Source organism: Carcharodon carcharias, chromosome 4 (genome assembly GCF_017639515.1).
Source record: "Carcharodon carcharias isolate sCarCar2 chromosome 4, sCarCar2.pri, whole genome shotgun sequence".
NCBI classification, from domain to species: domain Eukaryota; kingdom Metazoa; phylum Chordata; class Chondrichthyes; order Lamniformes; family Lamnidae; genus Carcharodon; species Carcharodon carcharias.
Window position 1 is genome coordinate 141,214,697 of NC_054470.1, and position 23,334 is coordinate 141,238,030.

At 44.8% G+C, this 23,334-nt stretch overlaps 1 protein-coding gene across 1 annotated transcript in view; it reads right to left on the reverse strand.

Annotated features, from left to right (window-relative positions):
- The window catches only part of adgrv1 (adhesion G protein-coupled receptor V1), a 723,938-nt gene that overhangs the window by 436,137 nt on the left and 264,467 nt on the right, over positions 1 to 23,334 (reverse strand). The window contains 6 exon segments of the mRNA XM_041185339.1: positions 4,886 to 5,108; positions 7,194 to 7,264; positions 11,256 to 11,362; positions 14,753 to 14,835; positions 18,610 to 18,679; positions 21,237 to 21,347. Of these exon segments, the coding sequence (XP_041041273.1) occupies positions 4,886 to 5,108; positions 7,194 to 7,264; positions 11,256 to 11,362; positions 14,753 to 14,835; positions 18,610 to 18,679; positions 21,237 to 21,347 (665 nt within the window).

The following is a 23,334-nucleotide window of genomic DNA, read 5'->3' on the forward strand; positions in this document are numbered from 1 at the left end:
CAAACATTCCATGCAGTGCCATGTGTCCTGCTCACATTCTCTCCATGTGTTCCCATGCAGGAGAAGCCTGCTCACATCAGCAGGGAGACGTCCCAGGTTGGGGGGGGTGGGGGGGGTGGTGGAGTAGCCCACATTAGACGCCTCACTCACTTTGAGGAGCATGCCCCCGTGCTAAATGGTGAGGATGTAGACCCTGCCTGTGGTGACAGAGAGATCAGAGGTGAACGCCCACCTGAGGATCTTGCACCATATCATCCCTCCTTCAATGCAACTGTGAGTGCTCTCTCTTCTGCTTTTGACTCTGCACTAATTATAACTAATGGGGCTAAAGGCCAATACGTCCAATGGCAATGCCATCATTGAATCCCCCACTATCAACATCCTGGTGGTTACTATTGACCAGAAACTGAACTGGACCAGTCATATAAATACTGTGGCAACAAGAGCAGGTCATGGGCTAGGAATGCTGTGATGAGAAACTCACCTCCTGACTCTCCAAAGCTTTTTCACTATCTACAAGGCACAAGTCAGGAGTGTGATGGAATACTCCCCACTTGCCTGGATGAGTGCTCCCACATCACTCAAGAAGCTTGACACTGTCCAGAAAAAAGCAGCCCACTTGATTGGCACCCCATGCACAAACATTCACTCCCTCCACCAATGCACAGTGGCAGCAGTGTGTATCATCTACAGGATGCACTGCAGGAATTCACCAATTAGATAGCACCTTCCAAACCCACGACCACTACCATCTAAAAGTACAAGAGCAGCAGATAGATGGGAACACCACCACCTGGAAACTCCCCTCCAAGTCACTCACCGTCCTGACTTGGGAATGTATTGCCATTCCTTCACTGGGTCAAAATCCTGGAATTCCCTTCCTAACAGCACAGTGAGTGCACCTACACCACGTGGACTGCAGTGGTTCAAAAAGGCTTCTCAACACCATCTTCAGAAGGGTAAATAGGGATGGACAATAAATGCTGGCCCAGCCAGCGACACCACATAGTGTGAATGAATTTTTTTAGAAGTCCCCTGGGCCTGATGGGTTGCATTCTGGGATATTAAAGGAAGTGAGATAGTGGATGCACTGGTAGTAATCTCCCAAGGATCCTTAGATTCTGGAAAAGTCCCAGAGGGTTGGAAAACTGCCAATGTAACACCCTTATTCAAAAAGGGAGGGAGACAAAAAAAACAGCTTAACATCTGTCATTGGGAAAATATTAGAGTCTACAGTAAAGGATGTAATAGCAGAGCATTTAGAAATGCATAATATAATCAAGCAGAGTCAGCATGGCTTCATAAAGGGGAAATCATGCCTGACAAATTTATTAAAATTCTTTGAGGAAGTAACAGGCAGGGTAGATAAAGGGGAACCAGTAGATATAATATATTTAGATTTCCAAAAGGCGTTCGATAAGGTAGCATACATAAGTTTACTTACTAAGATAAGAGCCCATACTGTTGGGGATAGTATATTAGCATGGATAGAGGACTGGCTAAATAATAGAAAACAGAGAGTTGGGGTAGGGGGGGCATTTTCAGGATGGCAGCCTGTAACCAGTGGAGTGCCACAGGGATCAATGTTGGGGCCACAATTATTTACAATATGTATTAATGACTTGGATGAGGGAGGTGAATGTACTATTGCCAAGTTTGCGGATGACACAATATAGGTGGGAAGGCAAGTGGTGAGGATGACACAAGGAGTTGACAGAGGGATATAAACAGGTTAAGTGAGTGGGCAAAAACTTGGCAGATGGAATATAATGTGGGAAAATGTAAGGTGATGCACTTTGGCAGGAAGAATAGAGGAGCTGAATATTATTTAAATGGAGAAAGACTGCAGGAAGCTGCAGCACAGAGGGATTTGGGAGTCCTTGTGCATGAATCACAAAAAGCTAACATACAAGTTCGGCAGGTAGTAGGGAAGGCAAATGGAATGTTGGCCTTTATTTCAAAGGGAATGGAGTATAAAAATAGGGCAGTTTTGCTAAAACTATACAAGGCACTAGTTAGACCACACCTAGAATACTGTGAACAGTTTTGGTCCCCTTATCTAAGGAAAGATATACTGGCATTGGAGCCAGTCCAAAGAAGGTTCACTAGGTTGATCCCGGGTATGGAGGGATTTTCTTATGAGGAGAGGTTGAATAGATAAGCCTGTACTCAATGGAATTTAGAAAAATGAGAGGCAATCTTATTGAAACATGTAAGACTCTTAGGGGGCTTGACAGGGTGGATGCTGAGACGTTGTTTCCCCTTCTGGGAGAGTTTAGGACCAGGCTTGGGCATAACCTCAGAGTAAGTGGTCGCCCATTTAAGACAGAGATGAAGAGGAATTTCTTCTCTCAAAGGGTAGTGAATCTGTGGAATTCTTTAACACAGAAGGCTGTAGAGACTGGGTCATTAAGTATATTCAAGGCTGAAATAGGGAGATTTTTAATCAGTACAAGAATCAAAGGTTATAGAGAAAAGGCAGGAAAGTAGAGTTGAGGATTGTCAGATCAGCCATGATCTCTTGAAAGGCAAAGCAGACACGATGGGTTGAAAGGCCTACTTCTCCTCCTACATCTTATGGTCTTATGGTCTACGTTGGTTCACAGGGAGCTCTGCCAAGGGACTGACACCTTCAGCCAGCCAGTCCCTCAGCTCCATCCATGTCCTCATCTGCAGCCAAGAGGACACCTCCTCCAGTGAAGAGGTGGAAATAAGTAGCCTGGAAGACCTATCACAGCGCTTACCCACATCTTCCAGCAGTGCAGAAACACACAAGATCTAGAGCAGGCTTGGGTTTAGAATCTAGTGGTCATTGCATGGACAGGTGTCCACAGCAGGAGGGGACAGGTTCAGCCAAGCTCCCCGGCACTCGGAGACCTGCTGGGAAGGAGGCATCTGTGAGGTCTAAGTCAGATGATGAACCTCTGGATTCGGCCTTCTAACTCATCCTGGCAAGTCAGCAGAAGGTGGGGGAACATCACGTAAAGCTTTTGAAAGCCCTCAAAAAAGTGGCATGCAAGTCAGAGGAGTGCGTCTGCCGACGCTCTGATGCAGTGGTGCCCACATGTGCAAGCATGGAGGTCGCATGGGGAGGATAGAAGACATCTTGGAGACCCTGGTCCAGCAGAATGTAGAGATGCGTGCAGACCTGCACTCCATCATGGTACCCATGGGTGAATTCCTGCATTGGCAATGCGAGAGGGAAACAGGGCACCTCGATGTCCCTTGGGGTGCTCCTTCCCCTCAAGAGGTCAGGCTGGGTCCCTCGGCACCTGAGGGGAGGAGTAGCGACACTGGACACCCCTGGGTCATCCACTGAGGAATCTCAGAAGCTGTCCTCTCCCTTCCAGTCCCCTTTGCCTGGGACCCCCTCAATCTCATCCTCTGCCACCGCAGAGGGAGCAGCTGGCTCAAGAGTGAATCTGGAGGGAGAAGTGTGTGTGCGAGCACTCTCCCCCGCACACGAATCCTTCATGTTTCACACTCATCTCAATATCCTGAGCACTCTGAATGCTGCCTGCTGGGGTTCGCTTTCAGCTGTCCATCTGAGCTGACCAGCATCTCCGCCCACCCAATGATTACACTCCCATGCAGCACCTGATCTCACCCACCACGACCCTCATTTTACTTTCAAATAGCAGGCATGGTCTGGTTTCACTGCATTGTGTGCTCCCCCGTATTTTCCCCTCCCCGAGGCACCTATTTCCTTTCTCCATCACAGATGATCACCCCACTCCCCCAGCCAGCATCATCTTCCACTTCCCCTCTGTTACCTACCAGGCATAACCCTTTCCTTCAGGGATGTCCAGATGAACGTGCACATTCCCTTCCTTCCCGAAAATCCCACCCCCATCCACATTCACCTCCTTGACCTCCTCCTTCCCGTCTGCAAGGTCCATGTCTGCCTCTGAGTCCCCACCAACCAACCACCCTCGCTGTTCCTTCTATTGCTACTTTCCAACAATCACCCTCCCACCCTATCACTTCACTCTGCCCTCGGTCATTCTCACCCTTCCTCCATACCACGCCCACCTTCAGTTCGCTCCCCAAGAGGCAGGCATGGACCTATCCAACTCCTCCCATGCCTGCACACATCCAGCCGCACCCCTTCCCACACAAGAATCCCTTACCCCACGCCCCCCACCCCGGACTCCCCGCTGCTTAGTCTCTCCCCCTTCCTGACTCGTTCTTCTACCCTTACCTCTTCCTCCAGCCTCACTTCTTCCTCCAGCCTCACTTCTTCCTCCAGCCTTACTCCTATCCCCTTCTTAACTCTTTCCTCCACTCTTACTTCTTTGTCCACCCTTAATCCCTCCCCTCTCCGCATTCTTTCCTCCCCCTGGGCTCCCTCCCCTCTCCATATCCCTTCCTCCCCCTGGGCACCCTCTCTTCTCCGCACTCCTTCCCTCACACCTTCCATCTCCCTTACACCTACCTCCTCAATTGCTGTCTTCTTCCATGATACTCCCTCCTCCCCCCTGTTTTCCCCCCTACCCCCAACCTCCCCCATGATGCTTTTGTTGCCCCCTCCCAACCTCAACCACCCCCCACCACCCCAAAAGCCTGCATCTTTGCAGAAGTTATGAGGCAATGTTTCCCTGTGAGTTTTGTAGACACAGACGATTCCACCCTGCTCCCTTGAGGAAACCTTGGAAATCAAAGAGCAATGTGGGAGGTGTGGAGATCCGGCATGACGTGTGTTGCCCCAACGTTTTGTGCTTTTTTGCTCAGGAGTAAATATTCCCTGAGCCCTGATAAGGTTGCAGTCAACCCACCAACACGCATTTCATCATACCAAGGCTGTTCCTCTCAGTTGTCTGAGAAAAAAATGCATTTATTTCAAATAAAACAAATAAAGAAGCAGAAGCAAATCAGAAATTCTTACCCTGGAATAAAATCTGATTGGTTAGATATAGAAACTAACTCATAGACCCAGGAATCCAAATCACCTGCTGCAGCAATGAGAGTTTTGGTTCCATTAAGTGAAGGAGCAGTGACAGAAAGCATATGATTTGCTGGCGGGAGATCCAGCACCAATTTAAATTGACTAGTTGCTGAATTCCATGCGTAGAGGCTTGACTGGTTTTCACCAGTCAGCAGGAGATGAACTGAAAAAAAGCAAATATTAGCATCTACATTATATATTTAACTGATAGGAAATAAAAACACTTCTTTTGAATAAAGTATGACCATTAAGTTACAATACAGCAAAACATTATGATCCGAATGGTCACCTTCTGCGCTGTAAAAATTCTATGATTCTATGCAAATTCTGTGAAGTCATTCATTGTGCACCACTGGAGGCCAGCCCCCATTTCCATTATGGTTAATTGATTATCTGTGATTGAGAGCCCTTCAATTTTCTTTCAACAAGTACCTTGAATAAAGTTCAAAAACAGCTCTGTTGCATTCTAAACTGAAAGTTTCCCATTTAAAAAAGAATCTGAACAGTCCAATTTTGATCTTCTGACTCAAAACTCCAAATCCTACTGTTGGTATTGTGTTAGTATTTTGATAATTGAGAATGTGGGGATGGGATGGAGAGTAACTGAGGTTCTACTGTAAGCGATTGTTAACTGTCATGTAATGAAAACATTAGGTGGTATTTAACATATACCCCAACTGATTAATTTTTATCTTAACCAGATTACAACCAGCAGTATGCATGTTCAAAATTGTTCAGTTATGTTTATGAATCTGATAACCGATTATCATTCAGTAAATATTATTAGGCTCACACCTATTTTACAGAACTGATTGTGAAAGAGTTGGTAATAAGGATTTTCTGATCGACCAGATCTCCACCTATCTCACAAAACACACGAACTTGGAATGCAGAGGCAGAGATTGGAAATGCCTAATTGAAATATACTGGAGTTTCACTGAAATAATGGTTTGGGAGCAATGATATCACACACACTATTTCCTGACATTCTTGAAATCATGCTCATGTGAAATTGATACTCAGAGTTACTGAGTAATGTTAATTAAATAAAAAGTCATTGGAAGGACACCATAATGCTAAGTAACAGCTTTTCAGTTATTTCTGAACTGCTTTTTTAGGCTCTCAAAAGACTTTCTGCAAATTGATCAATATTCTTTTGCTCTAGTACTATTATTGCCACCAATGGGAATCCCCTGATCTAAGGTGTTTGGAAGAAGAGAAAGAGGGATATCAGGCTTCACTACGGGTTTCCCAGGGATCATTACTAGAACCACTGTTTTTCTTGATTTACATAATGACCTAGAGTCAAGTGTGAGGGCACAATTTCAAAATTTACAGATTATGCAAAACTTGCAAGTATTGTGAACTGTGAGGAGGACAATGATAGATTTCAAGAAGACATAGGCTGGTAGAATGGGCAGACACATAGCAGATGAAATTTAATGCAGAGAAGTACGAAGTGATACGTTTTGGTAAGAAGAATGAGGAGAGGCAATTTAAAATAAAAGGTGCAATTCTAAAGCAGGTCCAAGAAGCGAGAGACCTGGAAAGGCTGTATGTGTGCAAATCATTGAAGGTGACAGGACAAGTTATGAAAACAGTTAAAAAGACATACAGGATCCTACCTAGGCTTTATAAATAGAGGAACAGAGTACAAAATCAAGGAAGTTATGGTGAATCTTTATAAAACACTGGTTTAGCTTCAGCTGGAAGACTGCATCCTATTCTGGGCACCACATTTTAGGAAGGATGTGAAGGCTGTAAAGTTGGTTCAGAAAGGATTTATAGGAATGGTTCCAGGGATGAGGGACTTCAGTTACGTGGGTAGAATGGAGAAACTGTGGCTGTTCTCCTTAGAAAAGGGAAAGTTGAAAGGAGATTTGCTAGTTTCTCTATATCCACTCTGTCATCATTGGAGGGTGAAAAACGAGAGGACATCAATATAAGCTGAACGACAAATGAGCCAAAAGCAGCAAGAGGAAAAATGCTTTTATGCAGTGGGTAGTTAGGATCGTGAATACACTACCTGAGAGTGTGATGGAGACAAATACAATCATGACTTTCAAAAGGGAATTGGATTAGCACCTGAAGAAAATGCAGGACTATAAGGAAAGGGCTGGGCAGTAGGACTCTCTTGCAGAGGGTCAGCATGGACACGATGGGTCGAAAAGCCTCCTTCTGTGCTATTACCATTTTATGATTCTTTAAGAGGTGCTCTGTGATCATCTGCTGGAAATCACGCACCTACATCTGCAGAAAGGGTAAACGTAACCTGGTTCGACAATTAGTTCTTGTGGAGGCTTTTCTTCACAAGAGAAGCTGGGGCAGAAATCTCAATGTCATCATTAAGAAATGCAAGTGCCTGATTAACCATAATTTTGGACTCTTCTTCAGAAGGACCCTAACATAGTATGTCATGTTTCCATTGGTACTGTATTAAAGAATGCATGCCACACCAAATAAAGACCTGAGCAGCCTAATTGGTCCCAACTGCCAAGATGCCATTAACTTTATCTAAATATCCCAGCACAGATACTTGGTAATGCCCATGGGAGACTGACTTTACAGGATATGGATCATCAATGAAGTGGTTGTAGATGTGTCCTCTGCTGCACAGACACTGACAAGTGATAGACAGCAAAGGGTATGAATGTAATGATCAGATGCAGCCTGAACCTGGCTCCGCCTCCTTGAACCTGCATTGCCATGCTGACCGATGAGAATGTGTTATGGAATGACACTCATTGCAATTACCTCGAAACTATATTTTTAAAAAATCATTGATCACATAAATTGTACACAATAACTGTAAATTTTATACACTAATCTTTCTGTGCACTATTTAATTTTCATAAAGAATTCCATGATATACTTAGTGCTTTGATGAGTTCATTTCTGGAGTCTTACCAAAGCCAGAGGATGGAGTAAAAAGGAAGATACTTCTTGCAATTTTAACAGGAATACTCTGGACCAATTTTATAAAAGCTTGACCTGTCTCCCAAATGTACACCAGACAGGAAGTATGGCTGCCTGTGAAGCATAATAAATGCAAATTTAGTTAATGCACTGGTGCATAAATAATATTCTGTACCAAAAAGTGGCTAAAACAATGCATCTGGAAGCCCTTCAATCAGCAGGTTTAATGACAACAGTATCTTCTAGTAATTACAGTAAATTGCAGTTCACAAACTATTTCTGACAAAAAAAGTTCATTCAACAGTGAAAAGCAAATGAATTGTGCAAAACAAATCCATAGAACAGACATCTGAGGTGTCCATACATGATTTCATGTTCTGTCCACCAATGCCTCCAATGTGGCAGTGTAAATTATCTCTCTGACATCCTCGTTCTGCCAAAATTTAAGCTGTCATTAGCAACATAAATCTGGCACAAAATCTTATTTCAGCTGCTCCACTCCCACTAGTCTGCACAAAACGGATGCAACAGTTTGACTCCACACTTGAGAGAGCTGAGGGATTTTAACTTTACGACCTACTCATGGGAAACCCGGGGATGTCACCTGGAAGCGGAGCTTTAGTGTATGGTGGTAGGGGGAATAATGTTGGAATAAGGTTGGAATGAGGAATAAGGTTGGAGACATCAAGGGTGGGGATGGAGAAGGTTAGAGGCCTCAAGGGGGAGATTAGAGGCCTGGGTTGGGGTTGAGATCAGAGATCTCAGTGTTGGAGTCTGTGGAGCGATCAGAAGAATTAGAGTTGGGGGTGGAATGTCCAATCATGGGGTTTGGCAAGGTAAGTATGCTGGATCCAGCAGGGAAGTGGAAAGGCAATTATCACCTGGATCCAGCAGCCCTCACCTCCCAGTACCTGCCAGTTTTTCAGAGGCCCAGGAAGCTCTGCTGTCCAAGTTTAAATTGGAAATTGTGGATAAAACTGAAGCAAGCAGCCTCATATAATATTTAAGTCGCCAACACATTTCCTGGGAGCAGGGTCACTGCCTGCCCCTGCCCTGCCTCTGTTAATGGGTGTGCTGCGGTTAGAATTCAGATTTTGAAACACCTTAACCTCCCACCCATCCCAAACATTATCATTTTTTGGAATTAAATCCTACCCAACTCCCTCACACTGAGTCACATAGAGACCAGACTAGAGACGGGTGGCAGGTTCCCTTCATTGGAGGATACTGGTAAACCAGCTGGGTTTTTAATGATAATCTCAATTATAACCTGGCACAGTAGGGCTAGGAACAACTTCCAGGCTGCTACTCCAATATCATAACCACCAGATGTGCTGCTCTACATCCTGAGCTAATGAGAGCATTAGTGCAAAACATTCACATTAGGTATTCACTGAACTTGAGCTTTCTGGTTTATCAAACTCCATTTCAAAAACATGGCTCCACAATCAAGAAAAATATTACAATAGTGATACTTTTCTTGAATATTAATATCTATTTAAAAATAAATGGCTAAATGAAAAGCCCAAACACTGACCTCCAATTGTATTGTTACAAAAGACAAGGTAGATATCAACCCCAACAGTTACGCTGCTAACGTGTGTTGCTCCTTGGACCGTCAAATTCTGTAGGTTGCTGAAATGATCATCATTCCATTGATAGAGGACAGATGCTTGGTTGAAGCTGAACTGGGAAATAGCCAGGTACAGTCGACTTCCTCGGTTAAAGAGTGTGAGACCGGTAGCCCCGTGGGTAGGAAGGTTTTGGTGCAAAATAAATAAATGTCCAGTCCATCTATAGATCTGTGGGCATATCATTTGAAACAGGATGTTAATTTTAAACCTAAGGAAATGTTCAATTTATTCATGACAGTGTGAAATATGTGGCAACATTTTTTTTGCTTTGACTGTAGTTACATCAGGTGAGATTTAAATACAGTGGCAGAAATTGGTTGGCATCTTGCCCCTTTGTCAGGCATAAAAACAGGCATTAAACAAAGGAATTTGTTGATGATCGCCTGATCCAATCTGCAGTGGAAGTGCCTTAATTGCTAAATTGTTCAGGTATTTTAATAGTTTCTGAACTTTTTTGCTTTATTTGTGCCAGCATCTGATACAGCCTTACGAACATATGAACAAGAAGCAGGAGTAGGCTATTCAGCATATCAAGCCTGCTCCGCACCCAGCAAATCAAGGTAGGAGCAGTTGGGAAGCTGGCTGTATTTCAAGTTCATGTAAAATTCAGGGATAATTATGTCTCTGACTCCATAACACACTTAACACCTTCAAGGGCCAGCACATCAGTTCACTGATAGGCAGCATTGCACATTGGTTCACTAACGAAATTCATTAACCTATACACCCAATTGTCTTCCTCCCTCAAGAACTTGTCATGTAGCATCTTAAGTCTAACCAAATAAATTATAGCCATCACCCCTCTAGGACACCCTCTCTCTTCAGCACTGTAATACTCTCCTTAATCAATATTGCCACCCCTCCACCTTTCCTTCTTTCCCTATCTTTACTGAACAGCTTGTATGTAAAAAAAAATATTTAATACCTAGCCCTGTCCTTTGTTTTCCATTACTGTCACAACATCATTTCCCATATGGCTATCTGGACCTGCAGCTTGCCAACCTTATTTACCAAGGTTTGTGCGTTTATATACATGCGCTGTAAACCTAACTTAGACCTTACTGCATTCCTTCTTAGTCTGACCTTTCTTACAATTTCTTAATCTGGTGCTATCTGGCTCTCCCAATCCCAGGATTCTTGGAAATCATTTTCTATTCTATTCTACGCTAAAAATTCAGGGCGAAATTGTCCCAGAATTGCACTAAGTGTGGTAGTGTTTTACCCGCCCACCACAATGGTGGCTTTTCACACCATATCTCCCAAACCCGCCGCATTAATTATACATTCCTGCGAAACACATTGTTTGCATGGTAGGCGGACTCACATTTGCCTGCCACACCATCACCTAGCTGCTTCACCATGCCAGGCGCCATATTTAAAGTCCAGCCGCGCGCACACAGCTCAGTGCTGCCAGCCATGACTGCTGCAAAGAAGACATGGCCCTGAAAGGCAAACAGACTGTAACCCCGAGGTTCAATGGTCCCTCGAGCACCTTGTGGAGGTTCGCTGTGATGTTCTCTACTCCTGCTCTGGCCGCAGGATGGGCAGAAACTTCACTAATCTGGCTTGGGTGCGGTGGCAGCTGTGGTCAGCGCCAACACCCTTCACACGAGGACAGCCACCCAGTGCTGCAAGAAGATAAATGATCTCCTCAGTTCCACCAGGGTAAGTCACTCTTCTCATCACTCTCAACTCACACACTCACAAACCCATCACACATCCACAGGGCCCTCACTCACTGCTGGTTCAAGGGACATCACCTTATATACGCCTTCATTGTCCTCAGTCGGTCCATGGGCTCAGGTTTCTGCCGCAACACCTGGTGAACTACATCAACATCAAGAGAATCCATTTGCTGAATGTGCAGCTGGTGTGCAACCACCACAAATGCATCCTGCAGGCTTGCGCACAGTTTTTCCAGGGAGTGTGCACAATTCCTACATTCTCAGTCAGTCACAGATCCCTGAGGTCTTCCAGGGTCCACAGAAGTTGCAGGGATGGCTCCTCGGGGGCAAGGGCCGCCCACAGATGATGTAGCTGATGACACCCGTGTGGTGGCCTCAGAGTGCAACAGAGTGATGATATAACAAGGGTCATGATGCAACGTGCTGGAGCAAACCATCGGGATGCTGAAAATGAGGTTCCGGTGCCCGGAATGGTCTGATGGAGTCCTGCAATATAGTCCACAGAGGGTGTCACACATCGTCATCATCTGCTGTGCCCTTTGCAACCTAGCGCTGCAACGGTGAGAGGAGTTGGCTGAGGAGGAGTTGGAGGTCTCTTCCAATGAGGAGGATGCCAACAGGAATGAGGATGAGGTGGTCCTCGAAGGCGATAGTGACGGGGATGAGGCCATCGCATTTTCCAGATGAGGCAGGTGTGTTCAGGAGGCCCTCATAGCAGCTAGATTTGTGGAGGATGGTGATGACATGCAGTGAGGACATGACATAGATTTTCACTTAGCCTATGAGAAAGTCTGACTCCTGTCTGGCCGAGGGCAGCTCGCTTGTGCTCAGTGATCAGGGTCATATCATAGAGATGCAGCCGTGAAACTTTAAAAGCATCTGATCCTTTGTCTGCCTTCAGCACCTGACCCCTTCAGGATCACAGAATCACTGGTCACAAATGCTGAAGGGATGGGGGACAGCCCCACCTTATAGGAGCTGAGAGCAGACAGAGAAAATGATGGTACTCTGTGACACCTGCCCACAACATTCAGCAATGACAAGCACTGTAGAGATGCAGGCATCAGTAATGTGTCCAGGGAGAGTGAGGCTGGACCATCACTTTGGTCTGAAGGCTGCACAAAGCACAGGGAAGAGGCTCTGGGCTGAGACACCTGCCTTTATCTTGTGTAGAAAGGTTTCGCATCTGAGTGACATGAACACTGCGCATCATAACAAGGAGCCATTGGCAAGGAGACACTGTTGGGAGTTTATTTAAAATAGTAAACTTAATGTAGAAATCATTAACACCTGTGCCCAGACTGTTCAACATCTTGTTAACTTTTCTAACCCTGCTGCTATCTCTTTGTGCTACCTAGACATCCACACCCACAACTCCGGAGGTGGTGGCCATTGCTGACTGCTACGCACTGTCTGTGATGACACTGATGGGCATCCTCTGGAGGGCCAAGGCCCGGAGGGCCCTGGCCTGCTTTTGGAGTCCTGTTGTGTGGTAGTGTCACCCTCCTTAGCCTGTGGAGATGAAGCTGCTGAGGCCACAGAAAAGGGTGATTCGGATGGGCTGGACACTCCTGTCGTCGCTTGGATGGATGGCTGCGGGGTGTGCACCTGCTGATCATCTTCTCAAGGGTGTCCAATGGCCCCTGGCTGACTCCTTGAAGAGAAAGGGCAGCTGGAGTGAGATCGAGCTGTCTCACACCGCTCTCACGTATACAATGTTGGAGGCCGACTATGGCGTCAGCGATGGAGTTGAGCCTGTGCAGCAGTGTAGGAGCAATGCCCTGGAACGTCTCCATGGCGGCTGTCATCTTACCAGTGTTGACCTCAGTGCATTTGCATGCTGGCGCTATCACCTCAGCCTGAAGGCTGACGTCCTCCATCATGCCGTGCAATCTGAGGAGTGCAGCGGACATCCCTTCCTAATGTTCTGGAGATTGCCTTTGCAGCTCCAGCAACTGTGACATGACCGAGTCCAGAGGCTCGTCAACTGACTCACTGAATCACAGAATCTTAACGGCATAGAAGGAGGCCATTTGGCCCATTAGGTCTGCACCGGCTCTCCAAATGAGTATTATGACCTAGTGCCTTTACCCTGCCTTTTCCCCGTGTCCTTGCACATTGTTTCTATTCAAATAATCACCTAATGCCCTCTTGAATGTCTCAATTGAAACTGCCTCCACCACACTTCCAGGCAGTGCATTCCAGACCCGATCCACTTGTCGTGTGAAAAAGTTTTTTCTCACATCACACTTGCTTCTTTTGCAAATCACTTTAAATCTGTGCCCTCTTGTTCTTGACCCTTTTATGAGTGAGAACAGCTTCTCCCAATCTACCCTGTCCAGCCCCCTCATGATTTTTAACATCTCTGTCAAATCTCCTCTCAGCCTTCTTTTCTCCAAGGAGAAGAGACTCAACCTTTCCAACCTATCCTCATAGCTGAAGATTCTCATCCCTGGAAGCATTCTGGTAAATCTCTTCACGTTCTCTCCAATGTGTGCACATCTTTCCTATACTATGGTGTCCAGAACTGTACACAATATTCCAGCTGAGGTTTAACGAGTGTCTTCAGCATAACCTCATTGCTCTTGTACTCTATACTCTGTACTCTTTGACTCGGACTCAGCAAATACCTAGCCCTTGGGGGTCTTCTGTGTGCCAGACACCTGGGAAGTCCCTGTTGCCGCCTGCTGCGGATCAGACAGTGCGATATGCTCACCAGATTGTGGTCCCAAGGCTACTGTAAAGCTAGGTCCTGCCGAGGTATGTGTCTCTGCACTGGTGGAGGGTGTGCGTGAGTGCTGTGACAGGACTTCGAGAAGAATGCCTCCAGATTCGTTTTCAGAGGTTTGTTCGGGAATTGATTGGAGACCCTGTTTCAAGGACTCCGTCGGCTGTTTCCCAAATGTGCCTGCGGAAGCAAGGGAAGATAATTAGTGTATGGTGGTGACCTGTGAAACAGGACACATCACTCACAGCATGGTTGTTTGATGGATGTTACACTGCTGGATCCTCACCTGGTAGAGCACCGCCAACCTCACCGTCAGCACAGGACCGGTCCAGGTCCGCGCTGGCCAGCTGGATGGCTCTGTTTTCAAAGTCCGTGAGGATCTTGATTTCAGGAATTCCTCCATCAATCTGTGACCTCTCCCTCTTGTTGTGTACCAGCTTGCCCTGCATGAATCAAGATGGAAAGAGATGCCTGCCAGGCCAGATGATATGTATGCCTGGCATGTGTGAATGGTGACTGAAAGCAGCTACTGGGATAGAAATTGAGCACCGTGGCCACTTTCACGGCCACTGACAGTGGATGCCCTCCATGTCCCTGTGGTGCCAAATCTTGCAGTAGCTGGCAGATGCGACTAATCAGTTCCCTAGACATGCGCAGTGTTCGGTGACACTGGCCCGTCAGTCATCTGCAGGAATGAATGGCAGGCCATATAGACCCTGGGTCAAGCTAGACGCCAATGAGCGATGGCTCGCTGTGGCTCTTCAGCGGCGTGTGCAGAAGCCCAGCCGCCCCGTCTTCTGGACAGTGCTGCTCCTCCCTCTATGCAGCCAGGTATCTCAGTTACTCTCTTCTCTGTCATCTTCGCTCTCCGTAAGCCATGAGGCATACAGTTAGGTTGCCAGGCTCCACGATCCTGATGTACTCCTCCTGCAGGATGAAAAAGAGAGAGACGTGTGGGTTAGCATAGGTGTTCTAATAACCTGTCTTGGTTAAGTCTAAAGGCCCCTTAATGTATCCCGGAGAGTGCTGGCCACCACTTGGATGGTCAGAGATTAGTGCGCTGCATTGCTGCCCGAAACCCAATCCGCTTCACTCAACCGATTGGCAGCAGCTTTGCCCAATGGACTGCAATCTGTGCTCTCAGGTCTGGCGCAGGCATTCTCCTAACCCACACCGTATGGCAGCACTGTTAGCCTGGACCATGAGGGAGACTGATTCAAATCGGAATGATGACATTGCAAGGGGCTGTGAACGCCTCCACCAGTGACTGCTCCACAGCCAGCTTTAGCAAGAGACTGTACAACGTGCCCAGTTGTCCATCTGTTCTGCAGTCCACTAAAATGCTCATTACTTTGCAATCTGTGCCCGAGGGGTGAAAAGCACTGGGGCACTTGGTGGCACTTCGATGCCTCTGCATTGCTTGAGTGGGCAGATAAGCTAGAGATCGACTCCAATCATATCAATGTGGCTGCGCCTGAACTGTCTTCAACTGCAGAAAAATGGTCACTTTATACAAGGTTTCCCAAATGCATGGCCGCTTCCCTTGCTCTCCGACCACCCCCAACCCACACATGCTTGTACACGGTTTGCAACCATAATTCTGCCCTTGCACCGCATGCCCCCCCACAATGTGCCTCAACTACAGTGCAACCCTTGGTCCCCCACCAACATGACTCAACCTTTAAGTCCAACAGGAAACCGGGCAAGCGCTCCACAATGTTACTGTACGCTCACCTCCAAGTTCCCCTCTAAGCGCAGCTTGCCAATGCACGCCATTTATATGCTGTGTGAAACATATCAGACAGACAATCCAATGGGGGTGGGGGGACAATTCCGGTGGGCTGAGCTTATAATAATATGCAGATGTATTACAATAAGGTTCCCGGCGTCCGATGCTGGGAAACGAGGCCCACCATCAGTGGGTAGAGCGGATGATCATAAACTGGTTCCATGACACCATGAAACTGATTTTTGGCCTTCTCGCCATATTGTGCGCTCACGCCACTGAACACGCCCGACGCCAGTGGGCACGGACAATTCCGCCATCCATCTGCAGTCAAAGAGTTTCATCTTAAGCGTAAAGGAACCTGCAGTTATTCATTTTCCTTTGAATTATACAGCAATATCATACGCAATGCATAAATGAACTATGAAGACTCAACTTCCTTCTTCGTAACTGCCATTTTAACAAAGCAGCACTAATGAAAAAATTAAACCCAAGTAAAATCAGCGGATGGTGTTATGAGACTGACAGTAACAAGTATTCTTTCCTGATGCAGAGGAATAGGTTGCAATGCAGAGAATGTCAAGCAACAGAGGAGAAATTGCAGATATCTGGATGTTAACTCAGTAAGGCAAAAAAAGCAATTGAGGTTAGGGTAACTAATTCAGCTAATGCTGTAGGGAATGGAAATGTGGGAGGACCTAGGCAAACTACGGGTTTGTGAAGACCACATACTTAAGGCCAATCATAAAGAATATTTGTCTTTTTTAAAAACCCATACTATGAGAAGAACTTAAACAAAAATGTGCTGCAGCAAGCTGATTGTATTACTGACACTTTTATCACTGGAGAAACAAGAAAGGAACAGGCTGGAGAAATAGAAGAACTGATTCACAACCTTTCATAAGGCACAGCAGAAATTTTCCTATGGATGTCTCAAAATATAAAGCCTATCACCTACTGACTGGTACTAATAAATGCATTTCGATAGCACAGGGATTGAAATTCAACTTCTCCAGCGGTGGAAAATGAGCGTTAGTAAATCTGCTGCCCATCATACACCCAAATGATTTCAATAAAATGAAAGACGTGTGCCAGCCGTGGATCAGCAGGAAGCACTCTCACCTCTGAATACAGAAGGTTCAAGTGTCATTCCAGGACTTGAACATAGAATTCTAGGCTGACATTTCATGTAGTATTGAGGGAGTGCTACACTGTCAGAGGTGTCATCTTTCAGATGCGACCTGAAACTGAGGCATAGAGACATAGAGTCATAGAGGTCAACAGCACAGAAAAAGGCCCTACGGCCCATCCAGTCTGCGCCAGTCAAACAAGTATCTACCTATTCTAATCCTGTTTTCCAGCACTAGGCCCATTGCCTTGTATGCCATGGCATCGTAAGTGCACATCCAAATACCTCTTAAATGTTATGAGGGTTTCTGCCTCTACCATCCTTTTAGACAGTGAGATCCAGATTCCCACCACCCTCTGGATGAAAAAATTCTTCCTCACATCTCCTCTAAACCTCCTGCTCCATACCTTAAATCCATGCCCCCTGGTTATTGATCCTTCCACCAAGGGGAAAAGTTCCTTCCTGTCTACCCTATCTATGCCCCTGATAAGTTTATACACCTCAATCATGTCCGCCCTCAATCTCCTCTGCTCCAGGGAAAATAACCCCAGTGTATCCAATCTCTCCTCATCACTAAAACTCTCCAGCCCAGGCAACATTGTGGTAAATCTCCTCTTCACTCTCTCTAGTGCAATCACATCATTCCTATTATGCGGATTCCAGAACTGCACACAATACTCTAGCTGTGGTTTAATCAGTGTTTTATACAGTTCAAGCATAAGCTCCCTGCTCTTATATTCTATGCCTCGGCTAATAAAGGGAGGTATCCCATATGCCTTTTTAACCACCTCTTCTACCTGCCCCGCTACCTTAAAGGACCGGTGGACATGCACATCAAGGTCCCTCTGATCCTCAGTATTTCCCAGGGTCCTACCATTCATCGTGTATTCCCGTGCCTTGTTTGTCCTACCCAAGTGCATCACCTCATACTTATCCGGATTAAATTCCATTTGCCACTGGCCAGCCCATCTGACCAGCCCGCCTATATCCTCCTGTAATTTAAGGCTATCCTCCTCACTATTTACCACTCCACCAATTTTTGTGTCATCCACGAACTTACTGATCAACCCTCCTACATTCGTGTCTTAATTGTTTATATATACCACAAACAGCAAGGAACCCAACAATGATCCCTGTGGAACCCCAATGGACACAGGCATCCAGTCACAAAAACATCCCTCGACCATCACCCTCTGCTTCCTGACACTCAGCCAATTCTGGATCCAAACTGCCAAATTGCCTTGGATCCCATGGGCTCTTACCTTCGTTATCAGTCTCCCATGTGGGACCTTATCAAAAGCCTTGCTGAAGTCCAAATAGACTAGGTCAAATGCATTGCCCCCATCTACAAACCTGGTCACGTCTTCGAAAAATTCAGTCAAATTGGTCAGACATGACTTCCCCTTAACAAGAGGCCTCGTCCCTTCTCTCAGATGGACTCAAAAGTTCCCATTGCACTGTTCTGAAGAAGATCATAAGAATTATCCCTGGTGTCCTAGTCAATATTTATCCCTCAAGTAATATCACATTGTAATTAACCATTGCTCTTTTAGGGAATTTGGTGTGCACAACTTCACTGCCACATTCCCACAATACAGTGAACTCAGAAGTTCTTAATTGCCCGTACAACACTTTGGGGCATCCAGTGGCCATGAAAGCTGCTACACAAATGCAAGTCTTATTTTATTTTTCCTTCTTAAAATTGGTCAGGTGCTCCTGCACTCCCTTCAAAATTGTACCCTTTATTTTATATTGTCTCTCCATGTTCTTCCTACCAAAATGAACACCTCATACTTCTCTGCATTAAATCTTGTCTGCCACTTGTCCATCCATTCCACCAACCTACCTATGACCATTTGAAGTTCTACATTATCCTCCTCACGGCCAGGATTTTCTGATCCCGTCTGTGGCGGGACCTGACACGGCGGGGAACAAAACATTTGGAGAGCCAGCCATTAACTTTCGGCAGCACTGGAAAATCCTGGCCCTGGACAGGGCCGGAAAATCCTGACACATGATTCACAATAATTCCAAGTTTCATATCATATGAAAACTTTGAAGTTGTTCCCTTGATCAAATTGATTTGAATTCTGTTATTCCCACCCTGAAATCAACACCTTTAACAAATGCCTGTATATTATAGAGATTTCTGACTGTAGAACCTGATAGAAGCTTAAGTAGATTCATAAAAATATTTCATTCAGCTGATAGTAGTGTCAAAAGCAGAGGGGCAAGAATTTCCAGTGTGCTCAGGACAATTTTCTACAGTCCAATCAGAAAGAAGGCATTACTGGACCTGGTTCTTAGCAGCGGGTGCACCAAGTGGATCAAGTGTCAGTAGGGAAACGTTTAGGGGACAGTGATCATAAGGTTTAGTCTGGCTATGGAAAAGGACAAGGAGCAATCCAGAGTAAGAATAATTATCTGGGAGAAAGTCAATATCAATGGGATAAGAATGGATCTGTCTAGGGTAAATTGGAATCAAAGATTGACAGGCAAAACTGCAACTGGAAGTTCATATATACCACATCAGCAGTATTACCCTCAACAACCCTCTCTAATACCTCTTTAAAAATCACAAGCAAGTTAGATAAATGTGATTTGTATTTAACTTATTTGTGCTGGCTTTTCTTAAGTAACCTGCATTTGCCCAAGTGACCATAATTTTGTCCCAAATTATTGTTTCTAGAAGTTTCCCACCACCAAAATTAAACTGACTAACTTGTAGTTGCTGGACTTGTCCTTACACTCTTTTTTGAATAAGGGTATAACATTTAGAATTCTGAAGTCCTCCGGCACCACCCCCAAGTCTAAGGAAGATTGGCAAATTATGACAAACTCCTCCACAATTTCCACTGCCACTTCCCTCAGTATCCTTGAATGCATGTCCTTCAGTCATGGGACCTTATCAAGTTTCAGTATAGATAACCTATCCAATACCACCTCTTTGTCAATTTTAAACCCTACAAGTGTCTGAACTACCTCCTCTTTCATGATCTGGGGAACAGCTTCTTCCTTGGTAAAATTAGATGCAAAGTATTTGTTTAATACCTCAGCCTTGCCCCTGCCTCCATGTTAAATCCCCTTTGTGGTCCCTAATCAGTCCCACTTCTCTTCTCACCAACATTTTATTATTTATATTGCTACAGAAGATTTTTGGATTCACTTTTATGTTACCGGACAGTCTCATCGCATACTCTGTTTGCTTCTCTTATTTGTTTTCTCAATGCCCCTACGAACCTTCTATATTTGGCCTGATTCTTAATTGTATTATCCACCTGAATCTGTCATAAGTACACTCTTTCTGCTTCATCTTAATCTCTAGCTCTTTAATCATCCAAGGAGCTTTGGGTTTGTTTACCATAACGTTTCCCTTCGTGGGGGATATGCCTTGACTGTATTTAAACTTTCTCTTCTTTACAGGCAACCCATTGTTCAGTTGCAGTTTTGCCTGCCAATCTTTGATTCCAATTTACCCTAGACAGATCCATTCTTATCCCATTGATATTGACTTTCTCCCAGATAATTATTCTTACTCTGGATTGCTCCTTGTCCTTTTCCATAGCCAGACTAAACCTTATGATCACTGTCCCCTAAATGTTTCCCTACTGACACTTGATCCACTTGGTGCACCCGCTGCTAAGAACCAGGTCCAGTAATGCCTTCTTTCTGATTGGACTGTAGAAAATTGTCATGAGCACACTGGAAATTCTTGCCCCTCTGCTTTTGACACTACTATCAGCTGAATGAAATATTTTTATGAATCTACTTAAGCTTCTATCAGGTTCTACAGTCAGAAATCTCTATAATATACAGGCATTTGTTAAAGGTGTTGATTTCAGGGTGGAAATAAAAGAATTCAGAATAGGTAATCTTATTCAGAATCCAATCCTCTAATGGCTGCACCCATTTGAGTGAGGCGTGATTGGGGGCGGGGGGATGGGGTGGGGGTTGGGGAGCAATTGCGATTATTCCTTCTATTTTATTTTCCTTCAGAATTTATGATGGAGCTTAAATGGGATGAAAACCTACAAGGACCATCTACTATCTGCATTAGACACTTCCACCAAACAGCCTGATTTTCACCCATTCACTTGATGAGAATTTCATCACCAACCTGATTAAATTTAGTAACAGTCATGAACAGGAGGCTGTCACCTCTACTGTTTACCTCAGAAATAATTTTCTGATAGGCCCTGTCACCAAAAAGTCCAAAAGGATTCAATAAAAAATACCATTATAAACATAGGTGTCAAAAGCTTAGCAGTTTTGCAACTTAAGTGCAGGAGGCACAAAGGACGCAGTAAATCTGGCAGGTCACAATTCTTGTGTTTCAGCTAACTAGCTGCAAGAAATACAGCTCCCTTCAACTTCGGCTTCTCCTTTTTTATCATTATATAAATAATGGCTAACATGAAACTGAATTCATACAAATAAATATGGCCACTAAATCTAGGTCATCTCAAAATTAACCTTTGAATTACTGTCAAGAGTGTCCGCTTGACTGCTAATGATCAAATAATCCTGGTTGTCCTGTGTGAAGTGTTTCACATCACTGGTTTCGGATACTATCAACGACTGAATCTGTGAGGAAAATCAAAAAAAGACTAAGATAATATTTTGAAATTATAACAACAATCCATTAATCTGATTTAATTATTCAAGCATTTCGTTTCACCCGAATAATAGAACTGCATTTGATAACATACACCAGGTATGAAATTGGTCTATGCCAGCAGTACGAAATGGGGCCATAGTGACTGGCTGCCTGATGTGCACTGCACCAGCTTTAATTTCCCATTGACTGCAAAAATATTGCCAAGATTTTTAATTTCAAAAGAAGTAAAAGCAAAACTAGACAAGGAAAGAATTCCCAAAAAGTGTATGAACTAGTCTTCACCGAACTTCAGTGGGAAGAAGATCAGGTGAAGTAAAAAGAAAAATCAGATGCCGAGTCATTACAAGTTTGTTTCACCCTGCTGGCATTGACTAATTTGACACCCACAGTGTCATTCATTTACTGGAGTACACATAAACATTTTGGCAAAAACTTTCATGTGTTTAGGTAGTCTTTGTTCTGATGAAAAAAAGTCCTCAGATTTAAAAATTAGACGGGAGCTGCATCCCCCCCTCCCCATCCTATAATGTGGCCCACAGGACAAGACCACGTTATCGGTGAGATCATGCTATAATGTGGTCCAGTATATTTGGTGAGAATCACATCTGTCTGGGTATGTGCACTAACATCTATTTTTGCTTCCTAAATCAATCAACATTTCCTCCCAGGCTAGGAAGATGTGTATGCATTGAGCTCACTCATAACTATGTCTTTTGCTGGTGCCTTTTCTCAGACTTACACATATATATACTATCCAGCAGGAGTTACCAGACAGCCAGCAGCAGCAACAGCAAGTTTACCTCTTTCCTAACACATGCTCCAGGCTAAGGTCAATTGAAATGCCTTTACTGCTGCCTCAGCAGAGCTCAGCTTTTTTTTATTCTTTCATACGATATAGGTGTCTCAGGCTAGGCCAGCATTTGTTGCCCATTCCTAATTGCTCTCAAGAATGTGGTGATGAGCTGCTTTCTGAAACCATTGCAGGCCATCTGGTATAGGTACACCCACCATGCTGTTAGGAAGGGAATTCCAGGATTTTGTTCCAACAAGAGTGAAGGAATGGCAATATAGTTCCAAGTCAGCTTGATAAGTGATATGAAGGGGAACCTACAGGTGGTGATGTTCCCATCTGTCTGCTGTCCTTGTCCTCCTAGGTAGTAGAGGTCAAGAGTTTGGAAGATGCTATCAAAGGAGGCTTTATAAGTTGCTGCACTGCATCCTATAGATACACTATAGATCCTATACACTTCTGCCGCTATGCGACGGTGGAGGAGGAAGTGAATGCTTAAGGTAGTGGATGGGGTGCTGATCAAGCAGGCTTCTTTGTCCTGGATGGCATTGAGCTTCTTGAGTATTTTTGGAGTCACATTATCCAGGCAAGCAGAGAGTAGTCCATCACACTCCTGACTTGTGCCTTGCAGATGGTCTATAGGCTTTAGGGAGTCAAGACATGAGTTTCTCACCACAGAATTCCCAACCTCTGACTTGCTCTTGTAGCCACTGTATTTAATGGCTGTTCCAGTTCTATTTATGGTCAATGGTAATCCCCAGGGTGTTGATAGTGGGGGATTCAGCAATGGTAATGCTGCTGAAAATCAAGGGGAGATGTTTAGATTCTCTCTTGTAGGAGATGATCATTGCTTGGCACTTGTGTGGTGCAAACATTACAAGTGGAAGCCTTCCTGACTTGTGTGGTTTATACCAAGTCCTGCTCTATAGAAGATCATGTTATAGGAGGGCCCCAGTGTATTTTTTCTATTATCTTGAAAAGCTTTCTCCCAGTCAAGCCAAGGTCTACTTCCTCTGTTTTCAGAACAACATAGTGATGTCAGAAATCCAAAAAAAGTTATAACCTTTAATTTGAATTCTTCTCCTGTCAAGCACTGATACCTAACCCAGAAGAGATAAAGATAATCTGTCCTTCCACTCTACTAATCTGATTTAATCATATAA